Raw genomic sequence first — 13,585 nt, 5'->3', positions numbered from 1 at the left:
CTGGCAGACCAAGGGGAAAAATCTGTCGTCAATCGCAGTTACCGGGGGGCCCTTCAGATGTTGGTGGGAGCACCCCCCCCGCCGCGACAGCCAGAAGCACAAACAGCCCTCATCCACTGACCTCACTCTTCTTGGTACATGAACCAAAGTGAAAGGAAAACAGTGAAATACACAGATATGTTCAAGTACAAGCGAAGACAAAAAGAGAAAAGTCGCAAAATAAATTAACTTTTTCCGTTTTGCAAATATTTCCAAGGCACTGAATTTTTCTTTCAGTGTGTAGTCTGTTGATGACCTTCAAAGTCCGTGGAATTGCATAATAGGATTATTCTCAAGAAAGCTCCTGTATTTAGTTTTAAGGCTCATATTATTCAACTCTATTTATATGTACCTCCATATTGCGTATCATTTTGATGTGTTGCATTATAAGAAATTGAGAGACTACAGGAAGCGAGCACAAAGTCTCTTTCACATTTTATAGTATAATCCGTATCCCACAGTCCTCAAGTCTGGAAAGAATATCTGACTTTAGGCAAGGTGCTAGCCCTGAAAACAGAAAATAAATGCATTCAAAATTTACCATTTATTTGATGGAATTTGCACTGGGGGCTTACTGAACCCTATAGAATTATCATGAAATAGAATATTTTTCAGGGTTTGAAATTATTCACAATGATGTAGAACAATTATACACTTTCCATGGTCAGAAGAATGAATTAGTCTTATGTGCAGATCTGTTTATATTTATTTTTATTATTTATATTTCTTTATGTCCCATAATGTTGAAAAACGTTTAATTTTCAAAAAAGTTCCTACATTTTGAATATTGGACTTTGATTTTAATGGATTAAAATGAGATAATTTCATATTGTTATAATACCAATTCAAGAAATGTAAAAGGCAAGAATTGGGCATACTCATCTCCCCTCTAAAGACCTTTTAGAGGGACACTTAGCGCCCTCTAGTGACCACAGTCCAAGCTGTTCAAAAGGAAATTCCCTGCAAAACTTCTGGTTTCCAGCTAGCAAACAAAGCTGTGTAGTCTGTAGTTCTTTGGACAATAGGCGGTTGCTTTCCAAAATTCTTGAGGCAGGATTCTTTTTGTAGCTGTTATAAAGGGTAAAAAATATCCAGTAGGCAAACCGTGGCTTCTCTGGCTGCTCACTGACAATACATTCAGAAGGAACATTTCCACTTGTCCCCGGTGGATACTGTAGCTTTCCCCGATGATGTGCTGATGCGTGCATGGCACAGATCGGAAGCAAACTGAATTCATCTACCTCCTAGTTTCCACTCAGCTCAGTGCATTTCAGTAGAATTAAGCAAGTTTTCTTTTCCTGAGGATGAAGTAGAAAAAAAAAAAATTGGCCTGCGCCCTGCACCTTCCGAAAGAGAAAGTTTCCTTCTCTTTGCAGAGGGAGAGGGTGTGGTCCAGAGAGGGGGCACGCGGAGAGGGTGCCCTGCAGAGGAGGGGGTGCCCTGCAGAGGAGGGGGTGCCCTGCAGAGGAAGGGGTGCCCTGCAGAGGAGGGGGTGCCCTGCAGAGGAGGGGCATGATGCAGAGAGGGGCAGCATAGGGAAAAGACAGCCTGATGGGGCTGCCAGAGCGGGGCAGACCCTGTTTGCCTCCCCTGCCTGCAAGTGCGGGCCTAGGACCCAGTTAAGTCAGCAGGTTGCCTGATTACACCCATGCGAATCTAAAAACACTATTCGTGGCACAGCGCGTGGTTCTGTGGCTTCCTTTCTGATTCCATCTGCGATAGAAATAAATCAGTGAAAGCATAAACAAATTGTTGTTGTTGTTCATTTGCCAAGTCGTATCCGGCTCTTTGCGACCCCATGGACTACAGCACGCCAGGCTCCCCTGTCCTTCATTATCTCCCAGAGGTTGCTCAGACTCCTGGCCTTTGAATTGGTGATGCTATCTAACCATCTTGAGCTCTGTCTCCCCCCCTTCTCCTTTTACCCTCAGTCTTTCCGAGCCTCAGAGTCTTTTCCAATGAGTTGGCTCTTCACATTAAGTGGCTAAAGTGTTAGAGCTTCAGCATCAGTCCTTCCAGTGAATAGTCAGGGTTGATTGCCTTTAGGATGGACTGGTTTGATCTCCTTACAGTCCGAGGAACTCTCGAGAGTCTCCTCTAGCACCAGTTTGAAAGCATCAATTCTTTGGCACTCAGCCTTCTTTATGGTCCAGCTCTCACATCAAATTGAGTGACATGGAAAGAAAAGTCATCTCAGTCTGAGACTAAAACAGCCTTTATAAGCAAGGGGAGCAGCTGTGGACAGCAGGCTTCTCTGTAAATTTCCATTAACTGAGTGACATTATGGTGCAATGTGAATGATCTTTCTTTGAGCAATACTGTATCATTTCTTTATGGGATAATTTATAAAATCATTATAGATTAAGACAAAAATAAATGCTGATGTTTAGTATCATAACTGAGACTGACACATTTTTAAAAAAAACTTTAGAAGTATAGCAAGTGTTCAAAATCTAAGTGAATTTCAACAGCCCCGGATAACTTCTTGGGGTGGCTGGGGGGAAGGACTGATCACAGTGACTCGGACACAGAACCCTAGATCTGAGTAGCAGGTGGTGGGTCAGGACAGCCTTACGGTGGACGGTACCTTATTGAGCCCTCTGGTTATGTGGTGTGGATGCTGGACTGTCTGTGGTGACCAGTGGCAATCTGGTGACTGTAACACTGATACTTGTTTATGCCCCAGTTACAAGAATGAAGACCTTGAAATGTGCTTAATGCTTCATAAATTGTATATAGAAGCGTGATCTTTTAAACAGGAAATTTGAATGCTCCTTTAAATGATTGTGTCAAAATAATTATTCTTGTTTCTTTTGTTTTTGCTTTTTTATTAAAAAAGATGTTGTGTCATTTCTTGTCAGATTCCGCATATAGGGGGTCTCATACAAACTGCTGTGCCACACAGGAGGCTCTGCTCCATGTCACGCGGCAGCCTGGGTGGGGGGTGGGTCTGGGGGAGAGTGAATGCGTGTCTGTGTATGGCTGAGTCGCTCTGCTCTGCATCTGAACTATCACAGCATTGTCAATCGGCTATACGCCAATACAAAATAAAAAGTTAAAAAAGAATGTTTACAGCCTTAAGTATTAAATTGACATATTTAGGATTCCTGATACGGGTTTTAATACTCCGGCATTTTTAGAACCATTGGGTAAGAGGCAGAGTTGGCAAAACGTGAGGATACAGGTGACGCTTGTGAAATCGTGTCCACTGAAATCATTGCTTCATCTGGGCCTAAAGAACTGAACTTGACACATGCTTCAGAATGAAGGAAATTGCAGCCTGGTGTTGAGAAGTTGAGGATTTACTGTGTGATAACAATTTCCTTGGTTTAGATTAGTTCAAATCCACCAAGACGCTAAAGAATGCATTAACCACTTAGAGAAACCTGTTGAAACATTAGTTATTTAAATGGAAATTGAATTATTTCTTCATGTGTGGCTGGAGGGCATACCACATACCATCTTACCTAATGAAACTGTACTCGTGAGGTCTGCTTCGAGTGGAACAGTGGTCCTTACCGAGCAGACGATGGGTGACCTTGGGGCTAAGAGTGCCTTATGCTGTCTGTGTTCTCAGGCAAATCCTCCAATTGATAGAGAAGGAAAACTTCCACTGAGTGATGTAGTTTTCCATTGTGGGGGCTGCTCCAGAGGCCTGATCCTTATCTACAATCTCAGGCATGTCCCTGCCAAAAATCCGTGGGACATCCTTCTTGCCGGGCTCTCTTGAATAATCCAAATATTATACATTTTAAGGTTCATGTGTCATCCTAGAAACAATAAATATTCGGCACTTTGGTCCTATTGTTTTGTCCGTAAAGAGTCTGTTTTATGGACTGATCCCAAGCTCTATGTGAGGAATTTGAGTCGCTGAACAGAGGCTTCCTGAACGCTGAGAACCCAGGCAGTGGACCGAGTCCTGCCCTCTCTGTTCCTTAGTGCCCACCGGCGCGCCAGCAATGGACAAGGCACTCATTGACTGGAGGGAGTAAAGCTGGAGAGATGACCGTCACAAAGCACACAAGTGTCTGATTGGGTTTCCTTACTGAAATGAATCGGAAAGCTACTTTATACTTGTTATTTTTCAGTCGCTAAGTCTTGTCCGATTCTTTTGTGACCCCATGGACTGTAGCCTCTGTCTCTGGGATTTCCCAGACAAGAATACTAGAGTGGGTAGCCTTTCCCTTACTCCAGGGAATCTTCCCAACCCAGGGATCGAACCCAGATCTCCCAACTTGCAGGCGAGTTCTTTACCAGCTGATCCGTGTAGCGTTAGTCGCTCAGTCGTGTCCGACTCTTTGCGACCCCATGGACTGTAGCCCACCAGGCTCTTCTGGCTGTGAGGATTTTCCAGACAAGGATGCTGGAGTGGGTTGCCATTTCCTTCTCCCGGGGCTTTTCCTGACCCAGGGATTGAACCCAGGTCTCCTGCATTGCAAAAGGATTCTTTACCATCTGAGCTACATGGGAAGCCCTACCCTATTTTTGTGGAAGTTTATAAAATAATTTTGGTCCACACACATATAGAGTTTGATAAATGAATATCCTGTGCTGCATGTTATACAGATATTTACAAAAGAAATTGAACATTGCATGTTGCTTATGTAGCTTTCATATTACAGTGTAACATATTTATTGTAACTTTTTTAAAGAAAAAATCTATTAGGACTTTTTATTTAACACTATATTATAAAAATTTTATAACTCTAAGAATAGAGCAAATAGTACAATGAACACTCTTATAAGTTATGATTGAGATTTGGCGATTGTGTAATTTTGTCATATTCACGTTGTTATTTTTCATGAATTATTTTAAATAAGTTGCATAAGTTATTGACGTTTCATCTTCAGTACTTCAGAATGCAGCTGTAAATAGTAAGGCAGTTTTTCTACAAAGCATTATTAAAGCTTTTAATGTAAATAGTTTAAAAATTCTGTAATATGATGCAACAATCATCATATATTTGAATTTCTCTGGCAGCTCCAGAAAAGTTTTCGACCTTAAAGTTGTTGATACCAATATCTAATTGTAGACCAGAATTTAGATTTGGCCTTTGGGCTTCTTAAGTTCCATTTAATCTAGAACTTTTCTCTCCTGCTCCTCACCTGTTTTTTTTTTTTTTTTCCCCCATGGTATTGACTTGCTAAACATACAAAGCAATATATTCTGCATTTTTATAGAATAGTGGAGCAACCTTCATTCTGTTTTATTATTTACTTGTTTATCTATTTATTGTTTTTGAAATTATTATAACTGTTCTGAAAATATAGGTGAACCAAAAGGGAAAGGAGGAAAAACAAAACAAAAAAAAAACAAAGATCCTCTATTACCATTGTAGTACGTGGCCTACTGATGTTTCTACTTTGCCTTTTTATTTTTAACGAAATGAGCCTGTGATATAATTCTCCATTATAGCCTGACTGTTAACTTACCAGACACCGTACTATGATTTTCTGTGTCACCAAGTATTCGTCTTCTGCATCGTTTTCCCGCAGTATCTCCAGTAACGATAAGTTTGCCATGGTGTGGATGTCGAATGCAGGGATCAAGCTGTCCGTCGTGAGTGAGTCTTCCGTTACGTCTCCAGCTAAGATTCTGGCTCATCACCTCCTTGCTACGCTCATACGTCATTTTTCAGATCTGTGTTGCCCTCACTCCAAGTGTTCTCGACCCTTGACCTTCCCGTGTACATCCCACGCAGAGAAGTTTGTAGGAGAACGAGGATGGGAATTTGATGACTCTTTAGAAAATGGGAAGATGTGGTTTTAGCATAATCACTGACGGTGTTCCTTTTATAGTTACCGTAATTGTAGGTTCTGTTTTACACTCTTTTTTCATTTGGAGTAGGGTATGAATGGGCTTCCCAGGTGGCAAGGTGGTAAAGAATCCGCCTGCCAGTGTAGCAGATGCAGGAAACGTGGGTTTGATCCCTGAGTTGGGAAGATTCCCTGGAGTAGGAAGTGGCAACACACTCTGGTGTTCTTGCCTAGAGTATCCCATGGGCAGAGGAGCCTGGTGGGCTACAGTCCATGTGGTTGCAAAGAGTCCGGACACGCAGGATACGAACAGGCTGATGAAGGGTTTTGGAAACTTGATGGTCAGTGGGTCCGTGATGGATAAATACAGAGTGGAAGTGTGCAGTTTATTCACATGGGTGCTGGGGGAGCCACAGCGTGCCTCCTCGGTGCTTACTGTGAACCAGGCGGGCAGAAGATGACCCTGGCTTGAGAGAGTCTCAGAAGGATGACCAAGATTAGCCTCCCATGCAGAGGCTCCCTAAGGTCGTCCCTGAAACAGGCCTGCATGGTGACCGCAGGGTGGCTTTCTCGAAGAAGCGGTGGTGTCCCACTGGAAGGCAGCTCAGTCCTTAGGCTGCCGAGTGATCTCGAGCTGAGTCCGTTTGATGGCAGAGGCTTGGGTGGGCATGATGGGAGCACCAACTGATATGTCTGTCTTTAGATGACTTCCGCCTAGAACAGTGTTTGGGAAATGGTTTCCGTATTACTGTATTCTAATTGATAGATATGCCTTATGCTGTCAAAAGTCAATTGAAGTTCCCCCCTTTTTTTTTCCTAAGAATTTTGCATTAAATAGAGAATCCTGGGCTGGAAGCAGCTATTATGCTGTTCTAGACATCCAGAATAATTCTCTTGGAAGATAACAGAAATCAGTCAACTTTTGTCCTTAGGAATGAGGAAGATCTGCTGTTTTAATTTTGTAACTGAATTGATAGCTCATTATCTCAAAATGGAATTTTTGTTTCATCATTTTCTATAGTATATGCACTTTAAAAATAAGACAAAAGGAAACTTATGGGTGGAATCTTCAGGAAATAGATCAAAGAGTATCATTGGGTTTTCTTGTGTAAGTTCCAAGCAAATACATTCGTCTAATAAAATTTTATTAAGTAATAAAAGAGGGAGAGAGCAAAGCAGATGTAAATTACTAAAGCTGGAGGAGCTGGTAAAAAGGATATTAGAAGTTCTTTAAGTTATCTTATAGCTTTTCTCTAAGTTTGACATTATTTCTTTTTCTTAAAATGTCATGGGTGTGAAGTTGATTTACGATGTCATGTTCATTTCTGCTGTCCAGCAAAGTGGCTCGGTTATACATAGATAGATTCTTTTTCATATTCTTTCCCATGATGTCTTATCACAGGGCAGTGAGTACATTTCCTGGTGCTGTACAGTAGGACCTTGCTGTTTATCCATTTTTATATATAATAGCTTGCAAGGTTGCATTTGCTAACTCCAAACACCCAGTCATCCCTCTCCCACCCCCACCCACCCCCTCAGCAACCACAGATCTCTTCTGTGTGCCTGTAGGTCTGTTTCTGTTTCCTCCAGAGCTTCATTTGTGTCATATTTTATTTTATTTCTATTTTTAAAAATGAATGTGAGCATTTAAAAAAAATTATGGGTGTGTCATATTTTATATTCCTCACATACGTGACATCCTATGGCATTTGAAGTTTGACATTATTCCTGAATGAAGAGTTAGACGTTTTCACTGTTCACTCTTTGATTGAGTTAGACAAGAACCAAGGAGTTCAGGGCAAGACCCCTCAAGGAAGAATTAGATCTCCATAAAAATGCTGCTGCTTTTCTGCTGCAGGGAACAAGTGCTGGGCTAGAACCCAGGCTGCAGTGGTGCGGGGGTGATGTGGGGCCAGGCAGAACTGTCTTCCCTGGCTTTTTTTTTTTTTTTTTTTTTTAAGCACAGTGGTCACCCTACTTAAGGCTGCTCTTTGGAAAATCCATAATAGAATTCTGCTGATTAGGGTGCCACCACTCACTTTTTAAAAGTGGATGCTTCTTAGCAGAGTAAAAAACAAGGAATCTCAGTGGAGCTGAAAGAGCGTTTCCCCCCCACCCCCCCACCCCCCAGCCCTCCTGAATCCTTGTGGAAGCTGCCCAGATAAAACAACTCAGTACTTTGAAATTTTAGGGGAAACACAATTTTAATCAGCCTGCCATCTCATTTATTGTTTGGAGATGAAAAGAGCGGAAATCAGCGTCCCCTCGAAATACAGATGCTGAGCACTGGTCAGGGTCTGATTTTTACACTGAATGAGACTTCTTACACGTTCTCTTTGCTGCTTCTTTCTTTCTTCTCCTCTGTTCTTTCTTGCTTCCCCTTCTCTCCTTTTCTTTCTTTTCCTTCATGCTTCCTTCCCCTCCTTCTCCTCATCCCTCCCTTCTCCTTTCTTTCCTTCTCCCTCCTGCTCTTCCTCCTCCCATCCCTCCTCCTCCTCGGGCTCCCTTCTCCTGCTGTTGTAAGCCAAGGGGGAAATCGTGGGATCAGTAAAATCTGTAGGCACGCGGGCTCATTTCTGGAGCTCTGACACAGGCAGGCCTGAAGTCTGTGTGAAGTCAGCTCAGTGACCGTCCGCCTCTGAGACCAAGCACTGTGGGATGACTCAGGGTTGGGTCTATTGTGTTCTGCGGGTCGGGTCCCCTCTGGAGACCACACCTCTTTACTGGCCCAGCTTTCGTGTGGCTCCATTCAAAGCAAAATGTTGTTTCTTCCAGAGAACAAGTAATTTCCTGCAAGTGAGTAATTAAAAGGCCTGAAACCCTCTAAGGAATGTTCAGGCCTGAGTTAGCTGCACTTCCTCCGAGTGGAAAACAGACGTGTGGCCCTGAACTTGCAGCTCGGATTTTAAAACACTTAATGAGGATATGGCATCCTTCTGTAAGGAGGAGTTCTCTCAGGGTCTGCTGTCTGCAGCCTGGACACTTGTCAGAGTGGGGTCAGTTTGATGTTTTCAGCTAGAAAACGTGTGTTATTGTTTAAGTTCTTTGGGTTTTAAGTAAACATTTGAAAATGACCATTTGACGGGTTTATTTTCTTCTTTATTTCTCTTAGTCACTCTCATCCTATAGGCTTTGCGCTTTCAACCAGTTTCTTGTGCTCAGTCGTGTCCGACTCTTTGTGACCCCATGGACTGTAGCCCGCCAGGCTTCTCCGTCCATGGGATTCTCCAGCCAAGAACACTGGAGTGGGTTGCCATGCCCTCCTCCAGGGGGATCTTCCCGACCCAGGGATCGAACCTGCATTTCCTACATCTCCAGCATTGGCAGGTGGGTTCTTGACTGCTAAGCCACCAGGGAAGCCTGGTTTATTATGGAGCCAATAGCAGTTCTGTATGTTTGGAAGGAGAAAACGAAACTGCTCTGGAACATTCACTCTGAGATGCTGAACCAACGAAGCTTAAAAATCAGCAGGTGAAAGAATGACTGTTATTAAGCATCGTATGGTTAAACATCCTCTCCTATTAGCAAGAAATAAGCACCACCTGCAGAGTTGCCTCTGGGGAGGACGGAGCCGGGACTGTGAGGCCGGGAGCCGCAGGTCCCGTGTCCCAGGCATGCGGTGGATCCCAGGAGACGTGGGCCCAGGAGGCCTGCCCCCCGGCTGCAGGGCGCCCTCCACGCCCAGGAGCCCTGGGTGCTCGCCGCCCACGTGAAGGCACACGGAGTCCCACCACATCTGCATCCTGCCCTCCCCGAGCGGCGTGTCACACGGTGGCACACCGGGTCACACCTGCTGTGGCCATCCCAGGCCCAGGCAATTGATGTCTTTTTTTTTTTTTTAATTAAAAAAAAAAAAAATCTCCTGGCTGCATATCATCAAGAAAAACAACATTGTTTTCAGGGTCTCTTATCTCTCCACTCCCAAATATCCTGTTTCTTCGGGCTGGGCAGCCAGGACCAATAGAAACCTCTTCCTGCCATTGGCTGACTTCATTTCCCAGACTTAGCACAATCTCATCCGCTCTAAACAACCTCATCAAAACTACTTTCTGGTCAGAGAGAAGCAATAATTATTATTAACATTTATTAACGATCAATAAACTTGATTGCATTATGGCCAGCACTATTAAGGTAAGGAGAGGGGTCCTTTTCGTTTGACCAAATCTTGTGCTTGTTACTTTTTTCTTTGGTTTCCTTTATCAAGGCAGATAAGTTAGCATTGGGCAACACCCCCACTGCCACAATAGAGGACAACAAGATTTCCTTTGCACTGCCTAGTAAATTTCCTTTTTCCTACTCCAACCATCCGCAAGGCTTAAAAACTTCAAACTCAGAAAAAAGTTGGGGTTTCTAAATTCACGGTTGAGGGCTGTGGATGACTTTTGCAAAAGCTTTTCAGCACGCGTCCGAATTTTCCTATTCTTTTCACTGTCTCTAGCGGTGCCTGGAGGTGCCTCCGCTGGAAGGCAATGGACTTGGCGAGGTTGGAGGGCAGGGTCGGAGGAAAAGATGGGCTTGGAAATGTTGAACTTTCGGATGTTCTCGAAGGCCTCCATAGCATCAGGGATGCCAGCCGGTCCCTGTGGAAGTGAAGCAAGTGGCTGTCTGTCGGTCATGGGACCTGCCAATGTTGCCTTGATTTTGTGGAACCTTCAGGCTGAGCACGGGGCATTCTCATAACTCGCACGGTGGTAATTCGGTGTGTTCGGTTATGTATTTATCTTTAATAAAGTACCTACTTCTCGGAGCACTGTGAGTAGGCTTACTTCCCCGCGATGGTTGCCTTGAGGGAACTGCTTGTCTGTTCTCTGTGCACTGGGGTGTGATGTGTTGTTTTTCTTGCAGACGTTTCTGGTAAGTAGCATAGAGAGATGAAGGTGGAGGTGAATCTGTGGAGGTGAAAATACAAATGTGGCCTCATTCTTGGTGGTGAAGCCAATTGGACGCTTAATCGGCAGCATAAGAGTCTACAAAGTGGCCTGTTAACAGTATTTTCAAGGCCAGATTGGTGACATTTGTAGAAATGAGAAAAAATGAGCACCAAAGTCAGATATTGAAAAGAGAAAAAAGAAAGTTCTTTTGGTCTCGTGTCTTTAGTTTTGCCGCATGAAGGTGAAAAGCATTTGGCTGTGTTTTCATCAAGGGTTATAGTTCATTGGAAACCTCATGAATATGGAAGTTGCTCAGAATTGGGCCATGACAATGTTTAAAAATCCTTCTTGATTTGGAATTTGAAATGTTTGTGTGAGAGGATTTAATTAATACTTACTGTATACACTGTGTTTCAGAAGTTCTGTTCAGTCTTTATTTCTCAAGATATGTTTTGTTTTTCAAGGTCTGGTCAATAATATATAAAAAAATAATCATCAAAGTATGATTCAAAGATTTTAATCTTACAGAGACTTTTCTTTCTTTGGCTATAAGGATTGAAAGTCTCCTGAAATATAATGATGTGGAAAGAAATCTTAAGATCTAGGGTTTGACATGCTCTACTTTCAGCAATATGAGCAGAAATTGTTGGATTTTATAACCTCAAATGCTGCCTTTTTAATTCTTATTTTCACCCTTTTTCATGTCCATATTTCATGGCAGCTGCGTCTAATGTTCTTTGTAAATTTTGAATAGGTCGGGTACAGTGTTGTGTGTGTGTTTCAGAAAAATCAGTGTATCAAAGGACATTGAAGTAACAGCCCATCTTTTAGAGTGTGGGGTGTGTTTTGCATATAATACAAATGTGTGATCGTTTAATTTAAAGTATACATTTCTAAGAGATGAAGATATTTTCAAAGCTTCAGTGTCTTGTGATTTTTCACAATGAATTATGGCAACAGTTACACTTATCCAGGACATTCTGCTTATTTTAACATTTGATTACACTGCATTCTCTGTGTATTGCCTATAGCTTAAGTAAACTTTCAAAATGACTTCGAGTGGACCCTTTTTAATCCTCTGTTAAAATAAAATAGACCCTCTTTATAGGTAACTTCCTTTAAGACATGTTCTGCTGGGCTTCCTGGGTAAAGTAATGAGATGATTTTACAGACTTGTTTATAGAGTGGAAAAAAGGTGGCCTGAGTCTGTTGACTACAGGTTTAATTATGTTAGTGCAAAGCTCAAATTAGCATAGGGAACATTAGGGCGGCCGTGGCTGTCTGTTGGAATTAGGAAACAGTTTGTCAAATGGGCGATTGCCAGTCCCAAATGCTCTCTGCTTTTAGTTGTTTCAGTAAATAAAATCAATTAGTTGATCTGGTATCAGATGCACAGAATTGCGGTTGTTCCTCTGTGTCTTGAGTGGATTTTTTTTTTTTTTTGGCTTGAATAAGAGGCACTTTGAAAAGTTCAGTGTTTCTATCCTGTCTTTATGATCTTTACCCTCACTTTCCCTTCATATTTTGGAAATGGGAACAAAGTGTTTCCATGGGAATTTTAAAAGAATTTTGGGAGCTTATGTGAATGTGTCCATTTCTCCTTCAAGATCCGGGAATTTTAAGATCAGATTAAGAGCTCTAATGGAAGCGTATAGAAGCATCAAAACTGCTGCCCTTACATGCAATTCCTGAGTCAGTTTCGGTGCTTCCGGGGCTTCTGAGCCACCTGACAGTACTGAGGGGGCCTTAACACCCCCTTCCTGCCTTCTCTACAAAACAGCACTGCCTTTGCTTACTGACTCTAAGGAGCTAGTTGTTAGCCTTGGAGCTTGATTTTGCTTTAGTTAGGATTTTTTAATCCAGTCTCCCAAAGACTTTGCTGATCCTTTGTTATGCCTTGGGCCACTGGGGAGTCCAAGAAAGCCTGCAGTCGCTTCTCAAAATAATGCTTTTAAGTGCAGGAAAGGCCATACAAAGAGTGACAGGGGAAGCTAATTCTATTGTAATCCACTTCTGTCCTTGGGTGGTCCAGGGAGCCACAGGTTACAGCCCCTGATCCTACAGTGTAAAGGTCGTTAGTCTTTCAGGCAGAGTTGTGGGGATTTTCCTTTATCACCCATGTGGCAGCTAGAGGCCCAGCTGCAGCTGTGAGTGGAGGGAGAGCATCTTAGAACCAGACAGGAGATGGAAAGTTCCTAACAAGGCTTGTGGAGGGAGAATGCGACTCCTGTCCCTGTGAGTTGTTTCTAGAAGGTCCTTTCTTTGATTTGACAGAAGTTGGGAGTTTGGATGATCACTGTGGTCTCACTTGCATGCGGACTTTAAAGAAAGCAGCGAAGCAATGAAGGTGACGACAGGAACAGGCAAAAAGGCAAACTCACGGGTGGAGAGAACAAACTAATGGCTCCCAGTGGGGAGGGGAGGTGGGGGTGACAGAGGTGAGCCATGAAGAGGATAAGCTGTTCCATATAAAACAGACTACAAGGCCGTGCTGTGCCCCTAGGGTTATAGCCAGTGTTTCCTAATAACTGGAAATGGAGTTGGTGTTCAGTTGCTCAGCCAAGTCTGGTTTCTTTTGTGACCCCATGGACTGTAGCCCACCAGGCTCCTCTGCCCATGGGATTCTCCAGGCAAGGATCCTGGAGCGGGCTGTTACTCCCTTCTCCAGGGAATATTCCCAAGCCAGGGACATTGGCAGGCAGATTCTTTACCACTGAGCCGCCTGGGAAGCCCTGGAAATGGAGTGGAACCTTTAAAAATTGGGAATCACTATATTGTACTCTGGTAACTATCAATAGTGCACATCAGCTACACTGCAGTTAACAAAAGAAAAAAGAAACTTTAAAAGCATAAAACTTCTGTGTACTTCGTGCCTTGCACATAGCAGGCATTTGCTGAGTATTTGCTATCAGGTGTGA

The 13,585-nt window shown here is 43.1% G+C and overlaps 1 protein-coding gene across 7 annotated transcripts in view; it reads left to right on the top strand.

The window, feature by feature from the left end:
- Positions 1-13,585, top strand: part of ERG (ERG, ETS transcription factor) — a 322,032-nt gene that overhangs the window by 178,465 nt on the left and 129,982 nt on the right. For 2 of the 7 annotated variants that reach the window (XM_018052859.1, XM_005675706.2), the window contains exon 1: positions 9,797-9,927. The exons of 4 other annotated variants lie outside the window; for them this stretch is intronic. In XM_018052859.1, the coding sequence (XP_017908348.1) occupies positions 9,910-9,927 (18 nt within the window). In that variant the 5' untranslated portion in view covers positions 9,797-9,909. Of the gene's footprint in view, positions 1-9,796; positions 9,928-13,585 lie in introns of those variants that run through there. One more of the 7 variants, XM_018052862.1, reaches the window with a different exon arrangement.

This window comes from Capra hircus, chromosome 1 (genome assembly GCF_001704415.2).
Source record: "Capra hircus breed San Clemente chromosome 1, ASM170441v1, whole genome shotgun sequence".
Lineage (NCBI taxonomy): Eukaryota > Metazoa > Chordata > Mammalia > Artiodactyla > Bovidae > Capra > Capra hircus.
The sequence above is the reverse complement of the archived record's forward strand: the minus strand, read 5'-3'. Positions and strand labels throughout refer to the sequence as shown.